We start from the raw sequence: 27,919 nt of genomic DNA on the forward strand, positions 1-27,919 counted from the left end.
TTTTTTTTTTTTTTTTTTTGCGCGCGGCGGAAAACGATCCCCCAACGGAGACGACGGAAATGGGTGGCTTTTGATTTTTACATCTAAGATGATGGATGAGATTCTTTTTCCCCCTCCCCTAAGTAAATATTGGGGTCTCACTTTTCGTAGGCTATATCACGTGTTGCTTAAGGATATTGCGCGTGAATAAGAATTATGTAGAGAATTATCAGCCGCACGACGGCGGAATACGCGCATCGGCTCGCTTCTGTTCCGTTTTCTACGAGCGAAGGTTAACTCGCGGTCTTCGTTTCGAAGTAATCGGTGAGCCAATCGTTCACGTCTTTCGCGTTCATTTTTATCCAGTGAATGTTGAACTTCACCATTTCTAGACTCTGCAGTAGTACGCGATTGCCGTTGCGAACGTCGTGCTGTTTGAAGAAATCCACTACCTGCAAAACAGTTTTTGTCAAAGTGTTTTCGGGCGACGTGTCGCGACGCGATTTCGGAGAAACGTATCGTTTGATATTTTTTCTTACCTCGCGAAAATCGTACTCGGTGATGAAGTTGGGAACGATCGTGGCTATGAGATTGTTTATCGAGAGCGATTCGTTCACGTACAGAGCCTCTATCTGGGGCCAGTAGGCTTTAATGTGGCGCCAAGCAAGATCGTAGGAGTTGGCACCTACGGACGTTATCATCGTGTCGACAGATTTCGCCGAGAGCTTCGCTTGCGCGATCAGATCTTGTCTCATCGAATTGCGAAGGTAAAGCTTAAGCAGCCAGGGATCCGTTGTTGCGCCTAGAGCTTGGAGCAATTCCGTCTTCTCGCTCTCGACTTGCGTGTCGTGCGGTATGTTGAGAAAAAATTGCCAGCACTTACGCCACTCGGTCTCCCCGCCGAATTTGACACCTTAAATTTGCGCGCAATTTTTTTGCATTCTTTGTTACGTTACTCTTCAAGTTTAAAAATACTTGAAATATATCAGTTCTTTTTTACAACGACACCGAAAAAATTATATTCTTGTAAGTAGAAGATTTGATACTTAAAAAATCTTCTTAAAGATTTTAGATGATATTCTTCTGAAATTAAGAATATATTCTTTATTTAAGAAAATATTCTTAATTTAAAATATAGTCTTTTTCGATAGTGAGATATATATATGTTTTTCTATAGAGACTTTTTATATTCTAATCAGTATATATTCTTATCAATATTACTATTTAGAGGATTTTCCTCTTAAAATAAAAGAAACTCTTCTTGGCGTCTATTTTAGTATAAAATATACTTAAAGTAAGTGGGATATCCTCAAAATAAGAATACAATTTTTTCGGTGGAGTATTTGATACACGTGAATTACACAAACACGCCGCGTTTTTTATTTACCTGCCAAGTAAACGATATATCGTAGATTGGGCGCGACGAATTTATTTTTCGACATCCGTTCCTGAAAGAGAGTCTTCGCGGAATTCACCACATCTTCCATTCCGAGTTCGATGGCGGATTCCAATATCGCGGTTCTTAAAAATCTGTGTCGAGGTGGCAAAATATTTTAGAATTTTAATTTAAAAGAATTAAGAAACAACATATAAAACAATCAAGATGTGCGTTTTGTCACTAACTTATGCAGGTGAGAGCCTTCGTCCTTCCAACCGACAAATTTCGTAATCGGACCCAACAATCGCTTCCAGAATGAGATGTATTTCTTATAGGCTTCGCTCTCGCCGAGTCTTCTTTTCCACGAGTTCAAATATCGAAGCGCGGTCGCCCACGGCACGTAATCTCTTTCGTTGACCAGATAAAGCGAGAGTTTCAACGGGACGGAAACGTTCAGCTCGCCCGCGTCGCATAGCGAAAACGCGTCGTCGATGAGATTCGCCCGATCGGCCGGACTGAACCTGGTGTGATTTGTCATCAGCGTCTTGACGATCGAGTCCCACATCTCGTCCGGATAATTGACCCGATAGAACCCAGTTTGATTGATGTTGCATTTGATGTATTCGTCGCTCGGCATCTCGAAAGTCGCTAAGCGAAATTAATAACGCGCTTGTTTTAAAGTTACTCTAAGTACGCAATTAAAAATAAGATATACGCGTTTTACACATGAAATGAATAAAACATACACACAGTAAAATCGTGATATAAGTATGCTGTGTATGTTACCATTAGTCATATTCATCCACACCTCCTTGATTTCTGGCTCTTTGTCCGCGTAGCAGTTCAACGGAACGAACCACTTGTAACGCGAAACGTTCATTCTGCTCTTTTGCGGCGAAATGAGGAATCTCTTCTGAGTGACAGTGACGGTCTCGCCGTCGCGTGCGATGGTCACGAGCGGATAGCCCGTTTGTTGCGTCCAGGTGTCCATTATTTTCTGCCGATATAATTTTCAGTTTTTTATTAAATACATAAATATATAAAAACTTCTTCATTTTGCACTTACTCTTATGTTAACGTCGGTGTTAGGCTCAGTTGAATTTCTCGCGTGCTTAGTTAGAACCTCCCAGAAATCGTTGATGTCCGTGTTGCCGTACGCGTGCGAGTTCAGATAATCGTTTAACGCGTGTTTGAAAACGTCCTCGCACACAACCTTCTCGAGCATGTAGAGAATCGCCGGGCCCTTGAAACACGTGATCTCGTCGTATATGTTCTTGATCTCCGTGGGATTTTCAAACGGTATGCTCATCGGGTGGCTGTTGGCCAGAACATCGAGTTCGAGCGCTACTTGGGTTTTGCGCAGAATGAACAGATCCATCATGTTCCAATCGGGCGAAATGTGATCGACGCTTTTGTACTCGAGGAAACTGGCCGCTCCCTCCTTCAGCCAGATGTCGTTCCACCAGCTCATCGTGACGAGATTACCGAACCATTGATGGGCCAGTTCGTGGGCCAAAGTGATCGCTATATTTTCCTGAATCGCCGTGGACACGTATTTCGGTTCGAACTGCAGGAGCGGCTCTTGGAAAGTGATTAGGCCCCAGTTTTCCGTAGGTGGAGCAAGATTGGGAATTGCTATAAGATCTGAACAACAAGAAAGAATATGTTTATCATATATGAAGCACGTATACCTACTGTGTTTTTTATTTTGTACGCACGTACCTTGTTTTGGCAAGGGGTAAGATATGCCGAAAAACGATTCGAAGTAGTCCATAATGCGAGCAGCGGTGCTAACGGCGTATTTCATTCGATTAATTACATTTGCCGCGGCGTAAATGCTCACAGATGTGTTTCTCTTGGTTAACTCGTAAATCCTGTCGTAGTCACACACCACGAAGGCCACGAGGTACGTCGACATTTCGACGGATTCTTGAAAATCATCGCGTAACTGAGGACAAATAAAAATAAATAACATCGATGACCGCAGATGGTTGATTGTAAATATTGTAATTACAATTTGTGAAAAAAACTCACGAGATTTGTTCCCAGATAAAATCCAGCTTCTTCGGTATTTATCACGGGCATGTTGCACAAAGCGATGTGAAATCTATCCCTGTATATCGAGACCTTGAATTTGGCTTTAAATTGCGGCTCGTCGAAACAAGGAAACGCTCTGCGCGCGTAAGTCGGCTCGAACAGAGTCGTGGCCAGATATCTGAAAAAATTGAGAAGAGAGGAAACGATTTTTTTGACGAGACCGCACACTTCGGCCGATAATTGAGTATTCATTAATTGCAATTTCGTACTTCTGTTCTCCGTTGGCATTGACAAAACTGCTGATATAGAATCCTTTAAGTTCGGTGGAGATAAGCGTCGAGTTGAAACTCAGAAATAACGTGTAGTTGTTTTTCTTTCGAAGCGTGGTCTCCAATTCCAAATAGAGTTGCTCGCGTTTCGGATAATCGATAAACCTCGCGATCTTTAGTTCTTCTTGACTATTTCCATCTTTGACTATCTGAAAAAAAGTGAAAATCCCTCGAAAATCAAACGGGCGTGTGCCAATACTCGCGCGAACGCGACTCGCGGATTTACTTACCTGTTCCTTTATTGTCAAGTTTTTACTATGGAAGACGATAAAGTTGGTCTCAACGTCGACATAGAATTCGATCGTGACTCGTCCTAAATAACAGGAAAAATCAAATTTGTCAAAGAGGGTTACGATGCGTAAGTTTTTTTTTTTTTTTTAACGCGAAAATATAATTTACTCACCTCTAAAATCTAAAGTGGTAAGATTGGGATGTATGGTGAGATTGTACCTAGTAGGATGTGCGAACGTGGGTAACCTGATGTTATCCCATGGAAACATCTGTAAAAATTTTTTCATACAATTCACTTGCTCGCTTTGCTAAACAAAAGTTAACATTTATCTTTCTCTTTCTATTACGACACATCGAAATAATCGCGTACTTCTCCATTGTCCATCCGCGGAAGATCATCCTCTTCATCGTCCACCGTTCTGTTGGATAATTCCTCAGTACAATCACAGCCTGGCAAAATAATAATCGGATTTTACATGCGTGACGTCTGAGAATAATAGAAAACTTTGATGAGAGAGCTACGAATGTTTCGACAATTAAATATACCATTTCGCAAAGGCGCAAGAGCTATGATGAGTGACGTAATGAGAAGTACCAGGCAACAGATGCAAAGCACAATGTAAGTCTTTCTCTCGGAACACCTAACGACCTCATTTGCGCGCTCGTAAAAATTACGCCTGTGCAATCCCGCGTTGCTATCTTCTGAAACAAAGAATCTCTCCTGCAGAAAGAAACAAGAACTAACAAAAAAATGTTTTATTTTTGGACGCAATATTATTTAGTTCTCCTCTTGAACTGCGACGAGAATAATATAATTGAAAAGAGATTGATGTGGTTCAATTTAATTTTGCTGTTATTTTTTTCGATGTTAAAAAAAAAAAAATCTCTTATCTCTTTGTTTGTGTTTCATCAAAAAACTTGTGTTTTAAAAATAGATCTGTTTCGTTCTGGTTTTAAAATAAACATGTTCGAGTTATTTTTACAACGTGTAGTAAAACACGTAGTACACAACACATGTTTGTTTGTAATCGCGCGCGCACAATGCCATTCTCGAACAACCTTTATCAGCGACGTCACAGACGTCGCGTCTGTTGTCAATAAACGGAGTTACTTCCCCGTGTAAGAGAAACCTCGCTGCTAAGGGGATAAATAGCGATAATAAACGCGTGGGCGAGAACGCGTGTGTTTTGTGCGCGTGTTACTTCAAAAGATCAGAGAGGGAAGCTTTTCTCTTATTGATCGCACGCACGTGCTTCTCGTACAGTCTATTCGCAGCACGGAGGGTTGGAAGTAGGCCATCTGGTCAAGCTATTCTTATGGAAAAGGAAAGGCGATGTTCAGCGATGCACGTTGAAGGCACGTCAAAAAGGGAGCATCGAGGGCGCGTTAAAAGTCACGCGATTACATTCCGCGATTCCCCTCCCCCGGAGATTCCAAATACCCCTCCGGAAAAAGACACTCACCTGTCAGAAAGGCAACGTCATCCACATCCTGCTCGCTCATCGCGAACCGATTTGGCGGTCTCCGATGAACGACTTCTTTTACCTGACCGTCAGTCGAGGCATAGGCGACTTTTATGAGCGGCTCTCTCTGTTCAGCCAGTATTCGTGTGGAACTCGTGGCTCAATCGGCGCGCCTCGATAGCGCTTTTTCCCCCTTCGATCGGGTTTTCGGCCGTTCAGCCGCTCACCCCCCCCAAGGTTAAGGGCTCAACGAGACAGAATTCTGATTTTGACAAACGGCCTTGAGAGAATTCGCCGTGAATGAGCCGGCTCGCGTGTGTCGCAACAGTTCGAGCCGCATCAATTGCGATCGATTCGAGACCTCCTCCTGAATGTCCGCCACCAGGAATCCCGTGTATATGACTGTGTGTGTCAAACGTCTCGCAAGCGGAGCAGCAACTTGACCGAGTTTGGCCTGGTCGCGTCCACCTTGACGCGTCCAACTTTTCGCACGGACGATCTCAATTCTTTCGAATCGATCTTCGTGACGATCGACAGTGTGTGTGTGTGTGTGTGTATGCGTGTCGATCGAGGTGACAAATGCGGCGCGAGAGATTTCCGAAATCACCGGAAATAGATAATCGCGTTATATCAAATATCGGATCTCTGATCGGCACTTAATCGGCAAGAGAACTCGTGCGTGCGACACGGTCGTTTTTCTGACGCACCGAGCACAGAACCAAGATTATCGTAAAACACCACCACCAACACCGACAGCGTGATGATCGACCTTTTTCGCGAGAAACCGCCAATGCGCGACGTGCAGAATAAGCGAGAGCTCACGATAGCCGAATAGCCGAGTAGCCCGACACCGTCGGCGAGTCTATAACACGCGACATTCCTTGACATTTCATTGGCATTAGAACGTGGGATATAGCTACTGCGGTGTTAGGCAGAAATGGCGGCTTTCCAAACCCCCTGGTGGCGGACTGCTTTACGGGGGTAGTTTTGCTGGGTCCTTGTCAGTGTCGGGGGTGGTTGGCATCACGGTGGCGCCATCCGTGATCCACGTTTTGCAACCCCGTTCTGTGATAACGGAAGCGGCCGACCGAACACGACGCGCGGATTCATGGCTTTTCGTTTCGGGCATAGCGAGGGTATCATAAATCCGCGCTGACACCGCCGTTCTGATTCAAGTTTTTCCTTTTCCATTACTCTCGCGTTTATAGAGAACAAGGGCTAAATTGATTGACGCGGCTGTTGGAATCGGGGGGTGGAAATGTCGCGCGCCGTTTTTCGCGCGACATTAAAATAGAAAACAACGAAGAGAGATTTATAATTGATGCTTTATGATAAAGAAACTTGAGATATATTCGAAAGAGCGGTACAAGGATTTTCGTACTCGAGGGGCAACAAGAGGTTGCCTTTCGTGATTCTTTTTATCCTCTGGCTCTTGAGATAAGAGCTTGGAAAAAGATACTGATAGCGCGGCACCATTTCATCGCTCTTTTATAAGAGGAAGTTCGTGACGTCGCTAGGGTTTTTTTTTTTCTTTGCACGAGATTAAGAACGAAGAATGTTTTTCTCAGATACTCTCGTGGTAAAAGCTTAAAAATCAAATATATTTCATGCGCGTTCTTCACACGAGACCCTTCCGAGATCAGAATCGAGGGCAAGTTGCGAAGTTGGATCGGAGGTCGTTAGAAGGGTGTCGTATCGATTTTCTTTTCTCTCTCTTACACACAACTCCCCTCTGACAATTACATTACATTCATTCTAGCAAAATGTCGTTCGTGCTTGTATCTCGATAGAAGGTTTTTCACCGTGCTTTGTTTCTCGCAATTAAATTTACATCTAAATGTGAGACAATTGTATACATTTTTAAAAAAACGTAAGGAATTATTTGTTTCCAAGGAATTTCTTTTAATCTCGTGTTTTTTTTTAATACATGAACAATAAGCGCCTTCTGTCAAGATAACGTTAATTTTATTTCCCGCGAGGAAATTATGGAAACGAGAATATTGGCTCGAATTAATTCAAGACAGAGCGGAGCCGCGGCACGCAATAACTGTAAGCAAGTGCCGTAAAATCAAAGAAACCTTGTCCACAAAGGTGGATTTTTCATATGTATGACTTACTTTTCCTTCTGTCACACTTTAACAGACTAATAAATTCTGAGCTTCGCTTTGTAGTTTGTTAGACGTAAAAAGATCTTTCTTGCCAAGGAAGGTAATATAAAGGGCAATAAAAAAAAAAAAAAAAAAAACCGTTATTCGATCAAGAAATAAGCGAAGCATTTTAATCTTTTTTTTATCACCGATATGTCGCACAGATATTTATTGCAAATATTAATCTGATATTTTTCGCGTATACAAACACGTATCATATCTCACAAATGGAAGTACATCATAATTAATTATAACATTTTTGATTTATTTATTATATTTGCTTCAATATCGATAAAAAAAAAGACTCGGAGTATTGTGATACCGCAACTGATAGCAATTTTACACAAAGGCGAAGTTTTCTTCGAATTTCCTGATAAAATGACAGTTTTTTTTTTTTTTTTTTTACCAAAAGAGAACAGACATATTTTATGTAGGATTTATCTTCTATAACGTTTCTATGACGTTTTTCTATGAGCACGTTCACGAAAATATAATCCGCGCCACACCGGCGAAGTTTCAGAGCTAATAATGCGCGAACTAATTTTGAAGTTGTCGAACATCGAACGGAAAAGAAACGTCTATTATAAACGGATGAACTTTTGAACTTGTGACCCGTTCCGGTTTGTGTCTCTTTCGACTGTAGAAAACAAAAGCGTATCTCTCGTTCTCTTTATCTTTGTCACTACGCAAATTATTCAGAATTTCCTCCGGTCACACACACACAGTGAGTCTCGCTCTATCTCAAAATATATATATATATATATATATCGTATCTGGTCAAACGGGTTTTCCGGAGCGCCGAACGAAACACTATGAAACATTCATGCGCTTTTCGAACTCCAATATGTTCGTCGGAGCCTACGCGAATCCCGAAAGGATCAGGAGCGTTATAAACGCACGCCTCTTTCCGATCAATTTAGTTTCCGAGCACGTACTGTTTTGGTGGTGGCGCGGTTTCTAATAAATTAGATGGCACGCACGGTGCCATTAAATAAAAAGAAATTGAGATGTAAACGGAAATACCAGATACGATCGCGAACATTTTATTGTGAAGACTCGAGATGAATTCTTTCAAATATATCTTTCATACATTTCGTAGTTTTTTATGTGTGTGTGAATTTATCTGTTGATCTTGTATCGTACATCTTGCAATATTCACGCATGCGATAGAAAATAGCTACTAAAACATAATAATGTGTTATACACAGAACATACCTGAATCGCACGTCTTTCTCCCGCGTCTTAGCGGAGCTTTCGCGTCCGCTTCCGTGGAATCGGCGGATTCGACGTGCTTGGGGGTTCTAGCGAGAGGTTCCAGTTGGATGTTCTCGCTGTCCTTTCCCGGACTTCCTTTCGGCATTTTATCGCCGCTTGTCGCTACTTCCACACTTGTTATATATATCCTATAACAGACTTTTTTTTTTTTTTTTTATTCAGCGAAGTTGGCTTTGTTACGGCGAAGCTTCCTCTTCTGTTTTCCGAACTGTTGTCGCGTGTTCGTCAAGTGACATGCTTCAAGGTCGCTGCTGATCGGCGGCACAAAATTGCCTCCGCTCGACATCGCACACTCAAGAAAGTAAATATAAGAGGTCTTCTGCCATCTTTGAGTAGTCCACCTGTTCTTTACGACAGTATCGATCGCTCTCTTTCTATACTAAAGATGTAATGCTCATGTCGAAAATTATATCGAGCTACGTACTCTCGTAGGTAGGTTCTAACACAGTTAAGGCTTTTTTTTTTTTTTTTTACGTCGCTTGTACCAGGCTTGTACCAGGCGGTTTTGTCAACAGCATTTCGCATTGGTCCCAATATATTGTGATATGTCGCGAATTGCCGGGACAAGCGATCGCGGATTTGTTCGATCTCGTATATAAAAGTGATATCGATGATTTATTGTGATGTAGCAAGTTTCTAAGCAAACACATCTGTGTCTTTCTTCGAGGTAGCGCACTACGATAGTACAAATGTTTCGTGAATACTTTCTTCGGGATCTCGCGCTACAGTAAGAAATGACGTGAAAAAGATCTAGTCTGGAGGTCAATATTCACACACACGGAGATTTTTTTCTATCACTCAAGCATACGTGTTGTGCGATCTGGAATGATTACAAGTGCCACAAGCGCGGCTTTGTGTCAATTATATTATTATATTTTTCAGTCTTTGTTTTTATTCCCGTAATAATTGTTTAAAAACAATGACAACTGATTTTGCAAAAAGCCGCAACGTGATTCCCATCCGACTTTCACGCCTGTAACATAATTGAAGTGCGAAATTCGCAATTATAATTTTCTCATTTGTAAGTGTAATATAGGTTGTTTATAGAGAGAAGCGCTCGTATAGAAGAAGAGTTATTTTTGTTAAGCTCCACTGTGTGGGGGATCAATACTTTCAGAATAAATATCTATTCGCAATAAGAACGAGCAAAAGCAGAGGGAAAAATATTAACGACGAGAGAGAGTTTGCAAAATAATTCGTTTGCTTGTAAAATAATATTTTTAAAAAATAACTATTACACGTGTATGCGCACGCGTGTCCGTTTTGATACTATATAATTTTAATTGTTACATAGAATAACAAATATAATTTTTTACAATATTTTTATTATTTACGGATTTTATGTTTTCTGCTGAAAAATCGCTGCAGTGTTTGTTTGTTTTGTTATGTAAAAACGTGCACCCCTGTTATCGCACAGTAATTTGCAGTTTCTTTTTTCCGAAGACTAAATCATGCATCTCGGTGAACGTGAACGTCGATGGTTAACGCTTCGCATGAACGTTGCAATTAATTTTAAAAAGGAGAATGTACTTGACACGATTATATATTCTCCGTGACTAACTTCTCGTTCAGGTGGTCTTCAACAATAACTTGAAAATTTCAAAACTTTTACGAAAGATATCGCGTGATATACGCGTATATTTTGCGCTGACAAGCGGATGCGTGTGTATGCAAATGTATAGAACGAGATTATCGGAGCTAGTATTCGAAATTGTCAGTTATTATCGTACATAGGAATATATCGTCTGTGTCGATATATACCTGTGCCAATCATTGCGATGATCAACGTCAGAATGACGATTGATGGATAAGCAATGATAATCGCTTTCATCCGGTTTATCAAATAGCTCAATAGTTTCAGCACACATTCCACCCCCTTATCACAAATATATTTGCAAATAATTACAATTAAATATCTACACACACGAGCATACGTTCATGGGAATATGATACGAATGAAAAAAAATTAACAATCCAATCAGAGCAATTGTTCGTACATCACAGAAAATTATTATAAATAATTACGTTACGTTGTTGTTATTTATCTCAAATACGTTTAATTGCATAAACTCGTCATTAAGCAATAACGCTGTCAATATTGAAAAATATACGCTTTATTTATCTATATGATTTATTGTTGTTCCTCTGTTGGAAAATTGTAGACAAGAATCCCAGGAATAATTATAATGTTGCCAGACGGGAATAAGCCGGTTTCGATTTTATTGGAGGCTGCAAACACACACAGCTACGTACATGCGTGTACATGCCCTTTCATAAAACCATGCAATATTCGAGCGCGGCGCACTTCGTAGCCGTTTATTTTATTCTTCTCTCCCGAACAAGAATATTTATGTGAAAATAACAAAAAAACCCGTTGATTGTTTCTCGTGCGTTTGCACGTGAATAATGAAAAAAATACTGTGTAAATTTCGTATATGTAAATTACTATGTGTCTAATAATGTAAAAATTATTTCAATTTTACTCTGCGATATTAATCAAGCAAATTTGCGCGAAACAAAAGTAAAGGAAACACTCACCTTTCTTCGCGTTCAATTGTTCATTTATGTGAATCATCAGTATCCGTGTTTCAAAATCCAAATTCTTCGATTGCGATTAATCGCGGATGATTATCTATCGCGTTGCTCTAATCAAGAACAAATTTATACATATCCCAAAAAAACGCGAATTTTTCTTTTTCACTCCCGATCCCACGCCGCTTGGCGTTTTCGCCCTTCCCGACAACGTTCGTACATTTTTAGCGCTCTTTCCTCGCGATGTACATACCATCAAACGCAATTTTGCGATTAAGCGCGCGATCGATGTATCGTCGGGGACTAAAGTTTCACCGCGACAACGGGAAAAGCCGGCACACGCTCAACATCAGCCCCCGGTGGCTGCGTCGCGCCGCGTTCAGCGCGCGCGTTCTGCCCCTCGTTGCATCGGCGACGCACCTGCATCCGACGTGCATCACCGCCGGTCGTTGTCGACGATGATCCGCAGCTGGCAAGCCGGAATTTTTCTCCTCCACGTTACGAGAGGGTGACGACGCAAACGGTCGCACAGTGGGAATGGCACTGAGTGGAAACGCTTTGGAGGACCGAGCGTGGCTGAATTTCCGGACGCAGGGAGGCGCGCCGGTCAGGATCAGCCACAGGTTGCGCCCGTCTCGTTCACGCAGGGCGGGCGGGTATCTCGGCTGATCGTGTATGGGGTAGCGACGGTGATGGTGGCGGTGGCGGTAGCGGTGGCGGCAGCGGCAGCGGCGGCGGCGACGGTGGCGGTGGCAGCGTCGGCGTATGCACACGAACAAGGGAGAGAGTCGGCGAGAAAGAGGGAGAGAAACGGGAGAAATCGATTTACTTAACATCTCGGGAACTCTTTGGCCCTTCTGTGCTTTCGCTCGCCGGCGATCTCGATATCACGCGCCATCATCGGCCGAACACTCTTGTATCTTCCAGAATGACTGTAAGCTGGACCGCGTCCAAAGGATGCGAGCTTTTTGAACGCCATAAAAATCGCTCACGAACTTTTAACGCCCCGTTGTCAGTGTGTGTATCGCGCAATAAAAACACAAATAATCATTACTATTATTTGTTCCGTCTCGAACGAAAAGATTGAAAAATATATTTTTCAAAAATATTTTAAAAAATATATTAAAAGTTACATAGAATATTTTTTTGTTGAAATCTACAGTAGTTTCGTGTATATTATTATTACATAGTTTTATGTTTTTATTTGAGACGATGTAACTTTGCGTAGGAACGTGCACAGCCGGTCATGTCGTATACATTTTAAGACCTCACCGGAGATATCGTAAAAATAAAATATTTAGCCGTCTAGATATAGAGGAGTTTTATATGACTTCTTCTGATGTGTGTGTGTGTGTGTGTACAATTTTTTCTATATCACATATACATATATAGCGCGCTATTATTAAAGATAGTAGGAGTAAACACTTTTTTGCGCATCTCTGCAAAAATATTGGTTTTAAAAATAGAGGTAAGTAATATATTAAGTAGTACATATCTATAGGATAATAAAATTTATATTTAAGTAATTTTTAGATTCATGATTAAGTATTTTCTAAAGTGATGCTCTTCGACTTTGAGGAAAGTCTTCCGGTTAAAGAGTCTGGTTTGATTTCAGCACTGTGTTGCTTGTAAGATATGTTATCAGATAATAAGTATATGAGTATATGCGATAAGTGCGCGCGATAACAATTATCTCATATAGAAGTTACTGTCTTTCATACAGTTTTCTTTGTGCGACAAATCCCAATAAGTCGCGCGTTGACCCTTACGAAAGTATTCGAGTACAGCATTAATAATTCAAGACAAGATGCATGGCGTAAGTGATGTTTTGATAATGTGTTGCTTGTCTTAATTTCATGTTACGCGCATTTATTCCCAATTCGCGGGGATTGATCATCATTACAATTGATCGCCGCGTCTCGTAGATGTCATTTCATGGCGGCTTCACGGAAACCATTTTATTTGACGCCTGGCGCATAAATAACGCGGTAGGACTGATCGGTTCGATGATCGGCATCATTCTCCTGACCGCATTGTACGAGGGATTGAAGTCGTATCGGTGAGTAAATTACTTACGCGCGCGTGTTTAAAAGAGATTGCGAGCAATCACAGTTTGTATTTTGCAGCGAGTATCTGTTCGCGCGCGCGACGTTCATAAGGAAGAACCGGCAAAAGAAATCGAGAAAGTACGTGTCTCTCAATGATGTTGTTGTGTGTGTGTTTTTTTTTTGTCACATTTTATTACATAACATTTGTTGTTTCAGTCAATTGTTGTTCTCTGGAGTGCATTTTTACCAAACGCTCTTGCACGTGATCCAGATAGTTTTCGGCTATTTTCTTATGTTTATTTTCATGTCATATAATTATTGGCTCTGCATCGCTATTGGAGTCGGAACAGGTCTCGGATACTGGTTGTTCGCGTGGGAAAAAACTAACAACAATTACACGGATTGTTGTTCGTAAAAATATATTTGTAAATAATCTAAAGTTTTAATATTTTAGTAACAAGCATCGTAATTAAGATATATATTCTTTTTTACAAAAATTAAAAAAAAAAAAATAATATATTGCGAAATATATTGTGATATTTCTATATACACACAAAGTTTATAGTTTTTGCAATTATCAATAGTTTTATTTATTCAATACAAGCAGTGTGTCTTACGCCGAAATATATTTGGCGCAACGTTTTTCGTCAAATAAAACAATATTTATACAATGTTACGTGTATACTTTGACATATACAATAAAGTTTCAAAACTTGTTGTTAATGTAAGATACATGCGTCAATATATAAGATTCAAGTCTTAATCGAGAACTGTCAGTTATCTAATCTAATCACTTTCTTTCTGTGTATATGGCACGTATATTTTATAAATTTCTGTCAGAGACACGAGACGTCAGTCGCTGTTGAATATTTCGCATATTACCGACAAACAGTTACACGATGGCGGACAATCGGAGCAGCGCAGCAATTTATAACTGCTCGGAATCCGATATACAATTTGGTTCGGTCCATCAAATTATTTTCGGTTGGGACAGATTCAACTTCATAATGTGGCTCATACTGTTATCGTTCTTCTGCATTTGGTGTGTAGCGTTTTTTTGCAGCTACACATTGGAGTTGGAAGGAAATCACGAAAAACATCCTCATCATTGATAAAAAAAAAAACGTATCACAAAACGAGATTCGATTATTGCAAAAACTGGAAGACAAATGTGAGTACCGCGTACAACTCTCTGATGCTTAATGATAAATTTGAACAAAATGATTAATAAAAAATTGTAATAATTAATTAATAATTTTTTATATAAATGTTTTATAGATAACTGACTGGATGGTGTGTTCGATTTCAATTATTTGGGAGGAAATTAATGTGTCAAAAAGTAGATTATTATTATAGATAAATTTACAATTATTATAAAGTTACAATAAAAAAATGGCAGAATATTTAATGTCAATTAGCATATATAGAGTTTCTTTGTACGTTAATTAGTAATTCTTTATTTTTTAATAATTTTTAAAACCATCTTTAAAACATTTCAAATTTCTATCATATTTGCATTGGAATGATCAATAATACATGTTGTTCAAATGTATAAAAAAAATGTATAAAAAAAACATTTAAACTTGTAATATTTCTGACGAGGCGTTCGATGCACAAAAAACGTTCGTCATTTCGTAATAAAAATTAATCTTATTAGGATCACGATATTGACAAAAAAAGACCCACGTCTTAGATAACGAGTTACAACATACGGCTATGGTATCTATAAACTTACAAAATGATAAGAAATATTTGTCAGGACAAAGTTCGTTTTATAAGATTGTCTGCAATTTTTCTCGTTCCTCTTGTAGAAACATGTCATTTAACGATCCATCTATTTTTTCTGTCTCATTCATATCTGTTTTTTATTCAAAAGTGCCAAGAATTGCATTTGGGAGTTGCAAATCCCCGGAGGAATACCGGTGGCTTGCGCTCGACCTATCTGAGACGCACGTACGGGAAATGGATGAAAACACGTTTGATACGGGGAAAAAATACGATGTCTCGGAATGAAGTAATTTACGAGTAATTTAAATTCTGTTGAAGATACAATTTTTCAAATTTAATGTTTCTTTTTTTTTTTTTTTTGAGAATGAACGGCAGGAAAATAATTGTTTGAAGTGTGTTTCTCTCGATTATGGGAAGCGGATTTAACGCGGATGTAACATGGATTTAACTGGATGATGCGTGCGGCAGAACGCTCTCTTCTGAGAGCGAACGAATGCGCGAGTGTCACGCTGTGCGATTTACATATATATCTACCAAGACGAATAGTCACGACCGACTGTGTCAGCGTTGTTGACAGAATGATAGAAGACAACGTTTTCTGAATATACATTCGAAGCCCTCGCGACCCGTTAATCTCGTTTATCGCGCAACATCAGTCGCGTTGCGAAGCTTCTCACCGCAAAACGCGAAGGACGCCGGCGGCACTTCCGGCGATCGATTCCTAAGGAACTTACGCTTTTTTTATTGTATCTTCGAGAAAGCGAAGTATATATTCCGGAGCGGTTCAAATGTTAATGCGCGTGCTTTTGTGTGTCGGAGACACAACACACGTTTTTCTTTTTTTCTTTCTTTCTTTCTTTCTTTTCCGTGACACACCCTCACTTTTCCTCGCACAGCCATCACACAGTCTTGAAACGGTCTTTGTGTGCATTTAAGCCTTTTGAACCCAATAATCCATGCAGATTGCAGCTCAGCGGCTCGGGGGATTCTTCTTTTTTTTTTTTTTTTTTTTCATTGCGACTTGCATGCTGTTTCCGTCCAGTTCGCTTTCTCTCCTGACTTTTTGCAACGTTCTCATTTCGCCAGCAATGATGGAAGAAGATGAGATAGTGTGTGTGAGCGCGGACCGTCATTCGCGTGTGTTCGATCTTCCGACGCGCGTGTCACGTCGGATGATCGACAGCCGTTTACCAATAAAATTAATTCCTAACCGGCGATGCGAAGGGTTCGAAGGGTTCGCGTGTGCGTTTCGGCTATTCAATTAAAACGTTTCAGCGAATAATGGATATCGTTGTTCCGCGAATTACGAGTAGTGCTCCAATGTTGTAGTTTTTTTTTTTTTTTTTGTAACAATATCACTGACACGATCTCGATGTAAAACGCGCATAAATCGTTTTGCGATCTCGTTTTGCGCGTATAAATATATATGCAAGATATCTCGTGCGACTGCGATAGTTTTTATTTTTTTTTTTCTAAATGCGCGACATACTCATAAGAAATAATACACACGAGAATAATAATATGAAAAAGAAACTCCGCGTAAAACAGCGGGACGTCATTGCAGGATCGAATATTTATATATGGAAGCGATTATTCAACTAATCCCTAAGTAGGGACCTATAAGTAGACGACCGGTTGGATAGCGGATGTTATCGCTACAATGTAACGCAACAGCTTGATATAAAATGTCAGAAAGGAAAAGAAAAATTAATACACGCTCGATTTGTATATAGACAAAAAAGCACTTGTGACGAAAGCTTTTTACTGAACGTTCAATTTATGAAAAAAAAAAAAAAGAATTATCGTCCAGATGAATAATCACGGAAGAACCGTCGTCGTCGAATATTCAGACGCAGTTTTCGCACGCACGTGTGTGTGCGAAACGACTGATCGATACTCGGGTCGCCAGCTGGTAAGCTGTACATTTCTCCTTTACGCATCAACCCCTCGGATAGTTCGCGCCCTTCTCTATCCGCCCTTTTAGTTGAGAGCTAACTCCGTTTAATACGGTAGGTCCGTACAAAATACCCCCACTTTGTTACTTCAGTTAGGTAACTTGTAGCATGTATACACATACACAAATGTATATGCGTAACATATATTTGTTCAACTGGAGAGAAAGAGAGAGAGAGAGAGAGAGAGAGAGAGAGAGAGGAAAAGATACGAGCATCTACTAGTTTCTTGTCAAAATAAGACAAGCTCGAGCTTGTGACAAGAGAATTTGCAGTACAGTTCTAAAACCATGTATATTGTTTATGCACGGTTTTTATATTGTTTGTTAATATCCTCTTTCGTGTTTTTTTATTTCGGTGCAACTTTCCGAATAATATTTTTCAATATCGATCTCGCGCATGTACTGATTCTTTTTTTATCTGATATATATTAACACGACAAGAGATCTCGCTACACAAAACATTGTAATTATTGTAAAACATAAAAAAATGAAGAATAAATTACGACACATTCGGGTGAGGTATTCACAAGGAGTGAAGGAAGAAGAGGAGGAAACTCTCTCGCGCCCCGCGGCAGAGATTCAGCGAACGGATATCAACGAACGGTAAGCGCTGCTTTGAAGTTCCGACACGTGTGTGCACAAAATCGAGTATGTATAAAAAAAAAACCGAGCTTTCAAAATTGGCCGGCGTCCAATGTGGTCTACTCCACATGTTGCACGTTGTAAAATATGAAAATGCGAGAAGGATCCCGGAAGCTGGGCGTGTTACGGATGTGTATATACATATGCATGTGTCGCAAGTAAAACACGCTGGTGTTACACTTGCGACAAAATGTGCAGAAGCAATCTGAGAGAGACGGGATCGATTGGCAATTTTTTTCGATATCGTCGTGCGAATAAGCAAAACGTGAAACAATTCCGTATACGTACCGTCAACACTTTAGGGAACTATAATTCTTCGCGGGAAGGAAAGAAACAGCCGGGGAACGCAGTGAGTTTGCGTCAACTTTGATAGATGGCAACTCGATCTTCACTTTCGCGCGTGTATTTTGGAGAAGGTTTTTTTCCTCACGTGTATGTGCACGTCGATAAAAGCCGCACGATTTTTTGAAATTGCGTTACGATAATGAATGCGCAGATTCGTATCGGGGGCCTTCGTGGAAGTATGACAATCATAAAACTCTCTGTGTACACGAATTTCTTTGTACGATTACACGATACCGCTCGATGTTTTTTGAAAAGTTGGATACGTATATATATATCGCAAATATAACACGTAACGGCTAATCGAACGGAATAAAAAAAATTAAAATAATAATAATAACAAGCGATAATAAAAAAAAAAAAAAAAAAAAAAAAAGATAATTAATCACGCGGTCGCTCCGCAATGAGGTCATCGCGAGAAGATGGGAAGTCTTATTTCGTGCGTGGTTTTTTTTTGTTATACACGTATATAAAAGTTTTTCGTCATAAACAGATGCTAATAAATTCACAAGTAACGCCACGGAGACCGCGACGCTGCGTGGCCCGACATGCGAAATTCATTTAAATAACAATTGCCGGCAGCCGAGCGCCATTTTACCAAACGTAAAAATAAAAAAAAAGTTCGCGGCGTTATGTATATAAATATAGGATGAGATGTCGGGCATGCGCGTTAAAAAACACTTATTCCGCAGATACGATCGGACGTCATATTTTGCGGCAAGCACGCTCGGAATCTGATAAAAAACAAGTGCGCAAGTTTAACGAACACTTAAACGCAACCGTCTTTTATATTCAAACGTTAATCCCTTCCGCGTCAATGTGTGTAATGTCTTATCGCGCCGAGAGATCTAATCGAGAGAGAGTTACACAAAATTGTTACTCATTTCAAACACATTCGAATTTCATAAAGCTCAGATTCAGAGGAGATACAAATTACATTGTGCGATCTTATAAAAGAATGTACGCGACGTGAAAATATTTTTTTTTGTTTTTTTTTCATTAAATACATAATTTGTTGTATCGCCGAAAAGAAGCTTCGACATAAAACCTCGCGCGACGTCAAAAAATGTCAGGGAGGACGTGGTTTCTCGCAATATTAATGCGCGCGAGGAAACGGTTCTGCGCGCTCTTCCACATCTTCGTGCGCAATGAAAAAATCAGGAAACGTGCAAGGTCTTTTCAATCTAAGAAGATAAGTTCAAAGGTAGGGAGCGGCGGTTTTTCTTCCGCGATGTTTCTCTCGCGCAAAATTTAATCGAATCTCGATCGGAAGCGATTTTCCTTCCCCCCGATAAATCGTTGCGTAGCTTCTCCGGGTCGGTCTCGCGCGACCTTGGCCTCCGTCGGTCGACGTATAAAGCGAGACACATAAGGGCAGGTAATGCCGGACACGCGATCCTACATGTTGTACGCGGGAGAGCTGTGCAAGGAAATCGCTGCGACACACAACACCCCCTGCCCCGTCGACGCTCGTTCCGCGTTCCCGTTTCGAACGATCGCTCCGTGAATTCATACTCACGCCTTGGGCGGCAATTTGCACTTACAAATCGCGACTGACTCTTAAATTTCTCAGCGCGCGCTGACGTCTTTCTCCGCGATGGCGATTTTCGTCACGGGCAAACTGGGAGAGAGAGAGAGAGAGAGAGAAAAAGCCTAGAGCGCGATATCAGACACGAACCCTTCGTCCTAGATCGTGGAATTGCAGCGGGGAAAATTACTCGCGCGACGGGCCGCAGTATCAGATTTCTCTGGTCGTTTATTACTTTCTTTGTTGCGGCAGCGATGCTTATGCGCAAGGGAAGGTTACGTTTGAAAAACTGTGAAAAACGCGAGCTCATTAGCCTTTTCGCCAATTTTGTTGTGTGTCGCAGTGCTATTTTTCTTTTTTTTTTTTTGTTTTTTTTTTTACTATATAGAAAGAAAGAAGAATAAGCACAAGCACTGCGAGATTGCGACGGTCACGCCTTTTTACTGTTTCCCTGCATCAGATCGCGAGCGAGATAAAGTATATATTGTAATTGCGTTGTTAATTATAAGTTCGCGCGCGCTGATTGTGTTTCGGAATCATATTACTAAAATTCCGTTACACGTTATTGAGAAAAAATAAATTTATTCTTGCGCGCGACGCGATAAATTACTTCCTCTCGAGAATATGTAACTCTCTGATTGCATTTACACGTCAAGCTATATTCCGATCGTGAATACGATCGTTCGAATTGCAACGCGAGAAGAGAGGGAAAGGAAAGGGGGGAGCAATCGAAAAGTGCAAGAAGACGAATTCGACAGGCTAATCGCGATCGTGAAATTTCGTGTCGGCGATCTTCGCGGTATCGTCATTTCCTATCCGCGTGAGCGGTGCTCTGACCCATTTCACGAAGAAAGAAGCCGGGTCGAGCTTCTCTATCGGCTGTCCATCTGGTTGGCGTGTGACCTTTCGCATCTCCCCTTTTCGAATACCCGCCAGTATTCGTACACGTGCGAATAACGGACCTAACCCGCGGCGAGCATTTTGACCGATAGGAAGAAGATATCGAATGTTACGAACGCGATATCCATATCGGATATCAAATTACCGCGAGCGAAATTGTTAAATTAATTGCCTGTGAGTTGTCATTACCCCCCCAGGCTGGGTTGTTCTCCGGATTCTATATTCAGCGCGATAAGAAACGCCGAGAAGTCAAGAAACTTATGTTTCTGAGACTTTTGGACTATAGAATGTTTTTCAAAGCCACATATCGGAACAAGAAAAGCTGTCATTAGCAACGACGCGAACTCCCGGTCTTTTTTTTTTTTTTACCTTCCGTCCGAGGCCTTTTGACGGGTAGAATCGTTAATAATTTTGCAAACAATGTGTGTCATTGCAAATGAGTTTTCGAACACACGTTGTCGAGATACTCGGAATGTTCGCAACCACAAATGACGGCGCTGAATGGGTGAATGAATTGCTTGGAGTGTCACGTACGAAGAAAGCAACGACGGAATGAGAAACGAATAGTGTAAGGCTCTGTATTGTGGCCAACCCGATAATTTTGTTTGATGACGCGTGATGAGGTTTATGAATTGAGGTTGAGATCGGAGCTTTCAGATTGGCTGAATTACACGTGAATCGCGCGTTTGACGACTATCTTAACGCGCGTTCGGAAGGAAATGGGGGAAAAAAAAAGTGTGTTATTAACTTCATTTATTTTGAATGCGACGCTAATGAAGACAGATTAATTTTATTAATTAACGATACGTTTGTTATTTCGGATCGCGCGAATTACCACGAGCGATTTTGAAGCATTTCGCTTTCGGATTAGCGAGAATCGGCGAAAATTGTTTTTTTTTTTTTCAAGCTCGTCTCATAATAATCTTGATAGTTTTTTAATCGAGTCTACGTCTGATAAGAGCGTCGGGTCGATTGTGAGAAGGATACCCTCTACGTGAGCAACAACGCCTTGACCCCTCTCTCTCTCTTCGCCCTTCGTTATGACGTCAACAAGCCTTGGAATCCTGGACGACGACGTCATCGTCAAAGCTAAGAGCATTGCTCGCTCGGTAGAAACGGTCTTAATGAGTGGTAACGGTCGAAATAAGCGAGCGCACGCGCGGCTCGCGTGTCGTTTATTTCGTCCCCTTATTACGGCGAGCGACCTTAAGTACGCAGTTGTTCTTTAATCAATCTCCCAGCGCCGCGCCGCGTCAGGAAATGGCGGTATTTAAATCACACGCCGCCCGCTCTTGTACAGACCTCATTTCATCTGTTCGGGGTTTATTACACGTGAATGCACTAATCATGTTCTGTGCCACAACCGCAATTGGTAATGGACTTGGCTAGCCACGAATTACCGCGATTTGATTAGCGGTCTAGAAAAATATCGTCGAGCGCAAAATGCGTCGATCGATAGCGCGAGAATGATGTTCGCTACGTGGTGGTTGTACTTCGTATGGTGTTTTTTTTTTTTTATTCATTTAAATTTTTATTTTTCACACATATGTATTATTCGCAAACCAATTTAGCAAACCAGAGAGTTTGTTTTGGAGGCTCGACGAACTTGTTATAAATTTTCGAACAGTACGTTATATGCAGTCGATTAAGTGTTACAGAATTTATTTATTTATTGTTTTTCGATACAAAATGTAAAATTTTTTTACAACTCATACGTCACAAATATACAACAAACCAGCAATAATTTACAAGAAAAATACGCAAAAAAAAATTATCGAGAGCAATCCCGTGGACGCCACGTTCGTTACGCTACCTATAAAAAAAAGCAAAAACAATTACAATTTTTACAACTCTAACAAAACAGGCGAGTGAACGAATAGGAACGGCTTCTCAAAATTTTATCTCTCGGTGGACGAGAAAAATATTTCCGTCGTTGCCGATTTTTACGCGCGATAACAAAAATCTTGGCGGCAGTAAACTTATTTCTTCGCGCGGGGAACGGGAGTGGGAAAGAGGGGCAATCGTCACTGTTCGACAGAAAGTACCAACGCGCGTTGGTTTTTCCGCGAACAACGATTCGAAAGTTCCCGATGGGCCGTGTTGTTGCACGTGCGCCCTATCGCGACTTGTAATCGCAAAAATTGCAACACAAATCTCGAACTCGGCATGCGAATTGGCGACTCGTAATTGCGGGAACATTATTTCTTTCTCGCACACCAGAAAGAAGTTTTATGCGCGCTTTAAAAAAAAAAAAAAAAAAAAAAAGTTACCGCTAAAATATAGGCCTGTATGGGCGGAAGTACAACGCGCGACGCGAAATTTCTTTCGAAACACCTGCCGCGCGAATCAAGGCTAACTCACCATTTATATTTTGTTCCGAGATCTCGTCATTTCTCGCGCAAATATTGCGAACGCTATTCGGATCCTTGTGTTCCACGTAATCCCAATCGCACGAACACTTCCCGTTTCTGCAGATTATTCTTTCGTCGTCGGAGTTCTGATAACACTCGCCGAGATTCTCGCAAGTTTCGCCGAGAACTGTGGGAACAAAGACGCGAACGTTTTTTTTTTATTTTATTTTTTTTTGAGATAAGTCGCGCGAAACAACACTTGAACACTTTATTTTGGTGTGTCTTATAAGTTACTTCGTCTTACATCTTTTCTTACGACACTTTTCGAAACTGTAGTGGTCTTCTTCGCTGCAGGTGCAAACTTTGTTTCCCGCGTCGTTTGGCTCGCTGGTCCCGCAAATCGCGCCCGTTACATTGGCGGAACATTGAACATCCACTGAACAAGGCTCGCCAAACGATAAGACTAAAAAAACACGGTAAGCTTAGATACAACTTCAAAATTTTGTATGTTGTTTGAAGAACGACGACATTATTGTAGATAAGATAAAATCGATGATAATAAAAATTAACACAGCTGAGATAAATGCAAACGCTTACTTGGCATGCACGAGTCGACAGCCGTAGCCACATAGTCCGATATACAAGAGCACACTTCCGCAATACACACGGAATTCCGCACCGTGCAGTTCTCGTTAGTCTCGCAATTGGCATTGATACCTAAAACGTGTAATAAGTAAAACAATACTAATAATATTAAAATGTCAAAATTAATAAAAACGAAGCTCGTAATATCTAAATAAATAAATCACAATAATAAAATTAATATATAACAGGCCAAATTAACGTGTGTGATAAGTACATCGTAACATAAGCTTTACGTTTCGAATTGTTAAATTTTACATGTGCAACAAAATTGGGTTTTTATTCTCAAGGTCTTGAAATTCCCCATAGTTTGTCTTATAAGAAAACTATATAAGAAACAAACACATTCTCGCAATTAATAAAATACGTTACCTTTCTCACATCGTCCTTCTAGTTCGTAGTCATTGACGTTGCAAGTACATTTGTTATTACTGCAAACGGAATTCGACGTTGATTTGCAGTTGTCGTCTTCTTCGCAATATTCTCCGATTTCTGAAGTTTGATCCGAACAATTTTGTCGAATGTTATTACAACGAACGATTGACAACGAGATCGACCATTTGCCTTATCGCGTAACGAGTGATTACTCAGATTACTGGATTCAAAAATTAAAACTCCCGAGTATGACTCGTGGCATATTTTCCGAATCAAATGTGACAAACGTTGATTACGAACGTTGTGAGTACAAAAAACGTTTATCCTAACGTTTGAAAATGCGATAGGACAAATGATTAACTCTGAAATGTCCGATAATTTTGACTTTCTTAGAGTCTCGTGTTATTGTCGCTGTTGTCTCGTAACAAAGAAAATTTTTTTTTTTTTATCAAACACGGATGAGTTGAAACCGTATTTTTAATTTCTAAAAAATGTAAAAAACAACATATAGTTGTTGTTTGTCACTTTGTTTTATCAGTATTGTAGTGGAGAGACCTATATATATATATATATATGACAAGTGTCAAGATTGTCTCTCAGTCAAACGATTGTCGATGCGTGCAGCTACGTCCGTTTAAATTGATTTTTGATATCGAGTTTATCTGATCCACATATTCAGTTTCTGTGAACAACCATGCAGTACTAATTTGGGAGTCTACTTCCTATCTTTATTTTAATCCAGGTACGATTATAACAAATTCATTTGCGAACCTCGTATTTCCATCGATCTTTGCAAAAGGACGTTAACGAATTTTTGTAATTCATTTTTTGTAATTTTATATATGCAGTCACTGAAGAAGATCCTGATATCGAAACGTTTGACATTAAACACCGAACACAAACTCATTTAAACGCGAACATCCTGTTTGCGACTCGTATTGAACCTCTTTTCATTTATTAAATTTCATTTATTAAATTTTTACTTTTAAGTATTTTTCTAGAAGAGAGAATTGCAAAAGATATTTCTGTTTCCGAACACAAAAGGCGACAACACGAAGACCCTAAAAAAAAAAAAAAAAAATCGAAGTGATTTCATCAGATCTTTTAGCACCAATAAAATTGTGACTAACCGGCCGGATCGCTTATGCAAATTGTTTTGTTCCCGTTTATTTTCGTGCCCTCAAAACAGTCGCATGTATTATTGCAGACCAGTTGGCCCTTAAGATCGTTCACGTGACAATCGTGTTCGCTCTCGCAGGTTTCGTGAACTCCTTTATTTCTCCAGCAAAACAGTTCGCTCTCCACATAGTGAGAAACTCTCTCGTCGCACACGCATTTATTATTACCGCACACAGCGTCCGGGCCAAAGACATAGCATTGCTCGTCGTGCTGGCATTCTCCCTCGTATTCTCTGGTCACTGAATTAAACATGTTATGCGAAATCTTCAAACATTCTAATGTAACAGAACGTTCAAAACTCGACGATTACACATGCAATCGCTGTTTTTTTTTTTTTTTTTTTTGTACTTCACATTTACGAGAGACTATCGAAAAGTGTATATCGACATTTAAATTAAAGACGCGTTTTAAAACGTTTACTCACCGTTAAGACATTCGCGATTATTTTTGAGCGCAACAAAACCGTTCATGCAAGTCCATCGTTTTCGACAAACAGAATAATTTATGTACGGATTTAAGATGTCGTCGTTGTCGCAAGGTTCTCCCAGTTCTATCGACAGAAAAATCATTTTTTTATCACATTGCCATCCGCCATGTAAATTTATTTTACGTCCCGTTGACATTACCCGGAACACATTTGGCGCTCGTGTTAAATGCGAAATGCGCGCGTTCACAACGGCATGTCCCAAAAGGATCGCATATGGCGTTTCCCAGATCACCGCAGTCCTCGTTAATTACACAACTGCTGCCCACTCGAATTTCTATAACGTAAAACATATACTCGCACCAACAATCTGTTCAACGAATCGTCGATGTTGTTTTTTTGTTTTTATTACTTGTACGCAATCGTTAATTGTAATAATTTATATACCAACCTGTGTTCTTGTAATTGTTGACAAACAATTGGATATCGTGATTTTCCATATACGTAGATTCGTTGCGAGTTTGAATTTTTTCGCACTCGAAGTTGTCATTGCACGTCGCGTTAGCGAAGAAACAATCGATGTCTATTACGCACTTGTCGCCGACACCTATATGCAACATCGTTATATTTTGTAATATTTTGTGACAATTTAGTATTAAGTTGCGAACGCTGATAGATTTATGATTGTTAATAAACAATGTTTCCTTACTTTCCGCTTTGCGCCGACAGGTGCGATATTCGCGTTGATAAAACCCAGGACTGCATTTGCAAACCTTTCGTTCGGCGGAGATTTTCTCGCAAGTGCTCGCTTCAAAGTCAGCGTTCACGTAACAGTCGATGTCTTGTTCGCACTCCTCGAATAGACCTGTATGTATCAAATCACGATAATGATATTATTATTTTTAAACTCCAAAACAGACTGATTGATGCAATGCTGCAAAGTTCATCGTAAATCTTTATAATATAACTGACGAGAATCAGCTGATGATTCATCATCAATTCTTTCCCGGTAAAAATATAGAAGAAACAAACAATATAACGTACCGACGTATCGATTACATCTTCCGTGCATGTAATAGTAACCGGGACCGCAAACGCAACGTTTCTGATTTCCGCTCTTATTTTCCGGAATCGATTCGTCTTCGATTCCGTTTACGTCTTCGCATCTGCCACCGTTCGACAGATAAGCTGAGCACTGAACCGTCTCTTCGCAAAAATCATAATAATCCGTAGCAACTGTAAAAATATAACAGTAAGAAAATATAACAGAAAGATTGTGTGAGAATCTCTTAACAATGACAATATTTCTGTTTATACAAAATTAATTGACGATCGAAATTTTCAAGAAATAAGTTTGAAAACAAATGTTACTTCTGAGACAGGTTGTCATATCGGCGTTCATGACGTATCCGCGTGCACATTGACAGAAACGATCGACACACGTAGCGTTCATCGCTGTGCAATCATCATTATTGTTGCATTCCCACCGATTAAACCATTTTACGCCGTTTGTTCTCGTCAAAATATCAAGATTGAATGTGAACACTGTAACAGTTTTATTAAGAGAAACACTTATTTCGCACATGTAACAGAAACAATTATTTAATATTGCAATACTTTTTTTTATATAACAGTAAAGTTAATTAAAACGCAAGTTTTTAATTTATATTTCAAGTTCTCAAAAAAAAATTCTTATATATAATCTTACCATTGTGGACGAAAAACTGTAAATACAACAGAATGCTCACAAATTGTCGAAGTTGCTTCATCTTCGGAACTTTCAACTTTGGAACTTTTGCTTCAGAATACGTCTGTCACAATGAAGAGATAATAATCGACCGAGATTCTTTTATCAAATAAACAGTGCCGGTTCTAAATAAAGAGCAAAACGACGTTTAACTTTATATATTTATGTGTTTGAGTATTGTATTATTACATACTATTTAAAAGATTTCAGTTGTTTTATTTTATATTTTATTTTTATATATAAATTAATTTAATTCTTAATAACATGGCAAATGTGGTATTTTGCTTTTATATAGTAATATAAATATAGCTTATGTATGTGTACATACACACCACATATTTAATGTTACATTAAATATGATAAGTATAATTTTTCTAAAAATTATTTACTTGGGTTTTGTTTATTCGCGAATTGCGTAAAAATTTTACACAGGCTCTTCGAATTGTGTGACCGGCACTGCGTTATCATTTGGATTTAAACACCTGATCTGATATCGAAAAGAGATAATTTGTTTTTTTTTTTTATATAGATATGTACAAAGTGATATAAAATAAGTGATCAAACTTTTGATCTTTGTAATCACAAGGCGGAAATATGGAATATGAGATACACAGAACAAAAATATTTTTAATAGAAAAATATATTTTCTAATTTAGTAATTAAGAGAAGCACAAACAAACATATACGG

The 27,919-nt window shown here is 39.8% G+C and overlaps 3 protein-coding genes across 6 annotated transcripts; 1 reads left to right on the forward strand and 2 right to left on the reverse strand.

Annotated features, from left to right (window-relative positions):
• Window positions 1-11,674, reverse strand: LOC109859657 (endoplasmic reticulum aminopeptidase 1-like). 4 transcript variants are annotated; one of them, XM_020438123.1, is made up of 15 exons: window positions 11,378-11,674; window positions 8,780-9,812; window positions 4,501-4,653; window positions 4,325-4,404; window positions 4,127-4,223; window positions 3,954-4,036; window positions 3,664-3,872; window positions 3,392-3,572; window positions 3,080-3,305; window positions 2,424-3,001; window positions 2,144-2,354; window positions 1,603-2,005; window positions 1,367-1,509; window positions 519-892; window positions 1-431 (listed from the first exon to the last, which is right to left on the reverse strand). In XM_020438123.1, the coding sequence occupies exons 2-15, from the start codon at window positions 8,922-8,924 to the stop codon at window positions 273-275; spliced, it is 3,042 nt and encodes a 1,013-aa protein (XP_020293712.1). In that variant the 5' UTR covers window positions 8,925-9,812; window positions 11,378-11,674; the 3' UTR covers window positions 1-272. The 4 variants fall into 4 exon arrangements, with proteins under 4 accessions (XP_020293712.1, XP_020293711.1, XP_020293714.1 ...); XM_020438122.1 differs by having other exon boundaries at window positions 4,501-4,656; XM_020438125.1 differs by lacking the exons at window positions 8,780-9,812; window positions 11,378-11,674 and adding an exon at window positions 5,418-6,501.
• A 1,420-nt stretch (window positions 11,675-13,094) lies between these two features.
• Window positions 13,095-13,901, forward strand: LOC109859661 (high affinity copper uptake protein 1-like). Its single transcript, XM_020438128.1, has 4 exons — window positions 13,095-13,187; window positions 13,297-13,430; window positions 13,498-13,557; window positions 13,636-13,901. Exons 1-4 carry the CDS (start codon window positions 13,179-13,181, stop codon window positions 13,832-13,834), a joined length of 402 nt encoding a protein of 133 aa, XP_020293717.1. The 5' UTR covers window positions 13,095-13,178; the 3' UTR covers window positions 13,835-13,901.
• An 8,257-nt stretch (window positions 13,902-22,158) lies between these two features.
• LOC109859659 (prion-like-(Q/N-rich) domain-bearing protein 25) lies at window positions 22,159-27,316 on the reverse strand. Its single transcript, XM_020438126.1, has 13 exons — window positions 27,193-27,316; window positions 26,856-27,029; window positions 26,529-26,720; window positions 26,194-26,349; window positions 25,936-26,091; window positions 25,687-25,821; window positions 25,485-25,610; window positions 25,012-25,299; window positions 23,879-23,998; window positions 23,462-23,581; window positions 23,169-23,327; window positions 22,875-23,051; window positions 22,159-22,326 (listed from the first exon to the last, which is right to left on the reverse strand). Exons 1-13 carry the CDS (start codon window positions 27,251-27,253, stop codon window positions 22,259-22,261), a joined length of 1,932 nt encoding a protein of 643 aa, XP_020293715.1. The 5' UTR covers window positions 27,254-27,316; the 3' UTR covers window positions 22,159-22,258.
• Between the last annotated feature and the right edge of the window lie 603 nt (window positions 27,317-27,919).

The sequence above is a fragment of the Pseudomyrmex gracilis genome, unplaced genomic scaffold, assembly GCF_002006095.1.
Source record: "Pseudomyrmex gracilis isolate BER0280 unplaced genomic scaffold, ASM200609v1 scaffold_275, whole genome shotgun sequence".
Lineage (NCBI taxonomy): Eukaryota > Metazoa > Arthropoda > Insecta > Hymenoptera > Formicidae > Pseudomyrmex > Pseudomyrmex gracilis.

What these genes read in the sequence shown, in the direction of transcription:
- LOC109859657 (XM_020438122.1), bottom strand. Translation starts at nt 8,924, where the DNA reads ATGCCGAAAGGAAGTCCGGGAAAGGACAGCGAGAACATCCAACTGGAA. An exon ending in TTTATCTGGGAACAAATCTC is followed by an intron (nt 3,306 to 3,391) that starts GTGAGTTTTTTT and finishes ATTTGTCCTCAG; the next exon opens with TTACGCGATGATTTTCAAGA. An exon ending in ACACCGACGTTAACATAAGA is followed by an intron (nt 2,355 to 2,423) that starts GTAAGTGCAAAA and finishes TTATATCGGCAG; the next exon opens with AAAATAATGGACACCTGGAC.
- LOC109859661 (XM_020438128.1), top strand. An exon ending in GAGGGATTGAAGTCGTATCG is followed by an intron (nt 13,431 to 13,497) that starts GTGAGTAAATTA and finishes TGTATTTTGCAG; the next exon opens with CGAGTATCTGTTCGCGCGCG. An exon ending in CGGCAAAAGAAATCGAGAAA is followed by an intron (nt 13,558 to 13,635) that starts GTACGTGTCTCT and finishes TTGTTGTTTCAG; the next exon opens with TCAATTGTTGTTCTCTGGAG.
- LOC109859659 (XM_020438126.1), bottom strand. Translation starts at nt 27,253, where the DNA reads ATGAAGCAACTTCGACAATTTGTGAGCATTCTGTTGTATTTACAGTTT. An exon ending in CTGTCGGCGCAAAGCGGAAA is followed by an intron (nt 26,092 to 26,193) that starts GTAAGGAAACAT and finishes TGTTGCATATAG; the next exon opens with GTGTCGGCGACAAGTGCGTA. An exon ending in AGAAGGACGATGTGAGAAAG is followed by an intron (nt 23,582 to 23,878) that starts GTAACGTATTTT and finishes TACACGTTTTAG; the next exon opens with GTATCAATGCCAATTGCGAG.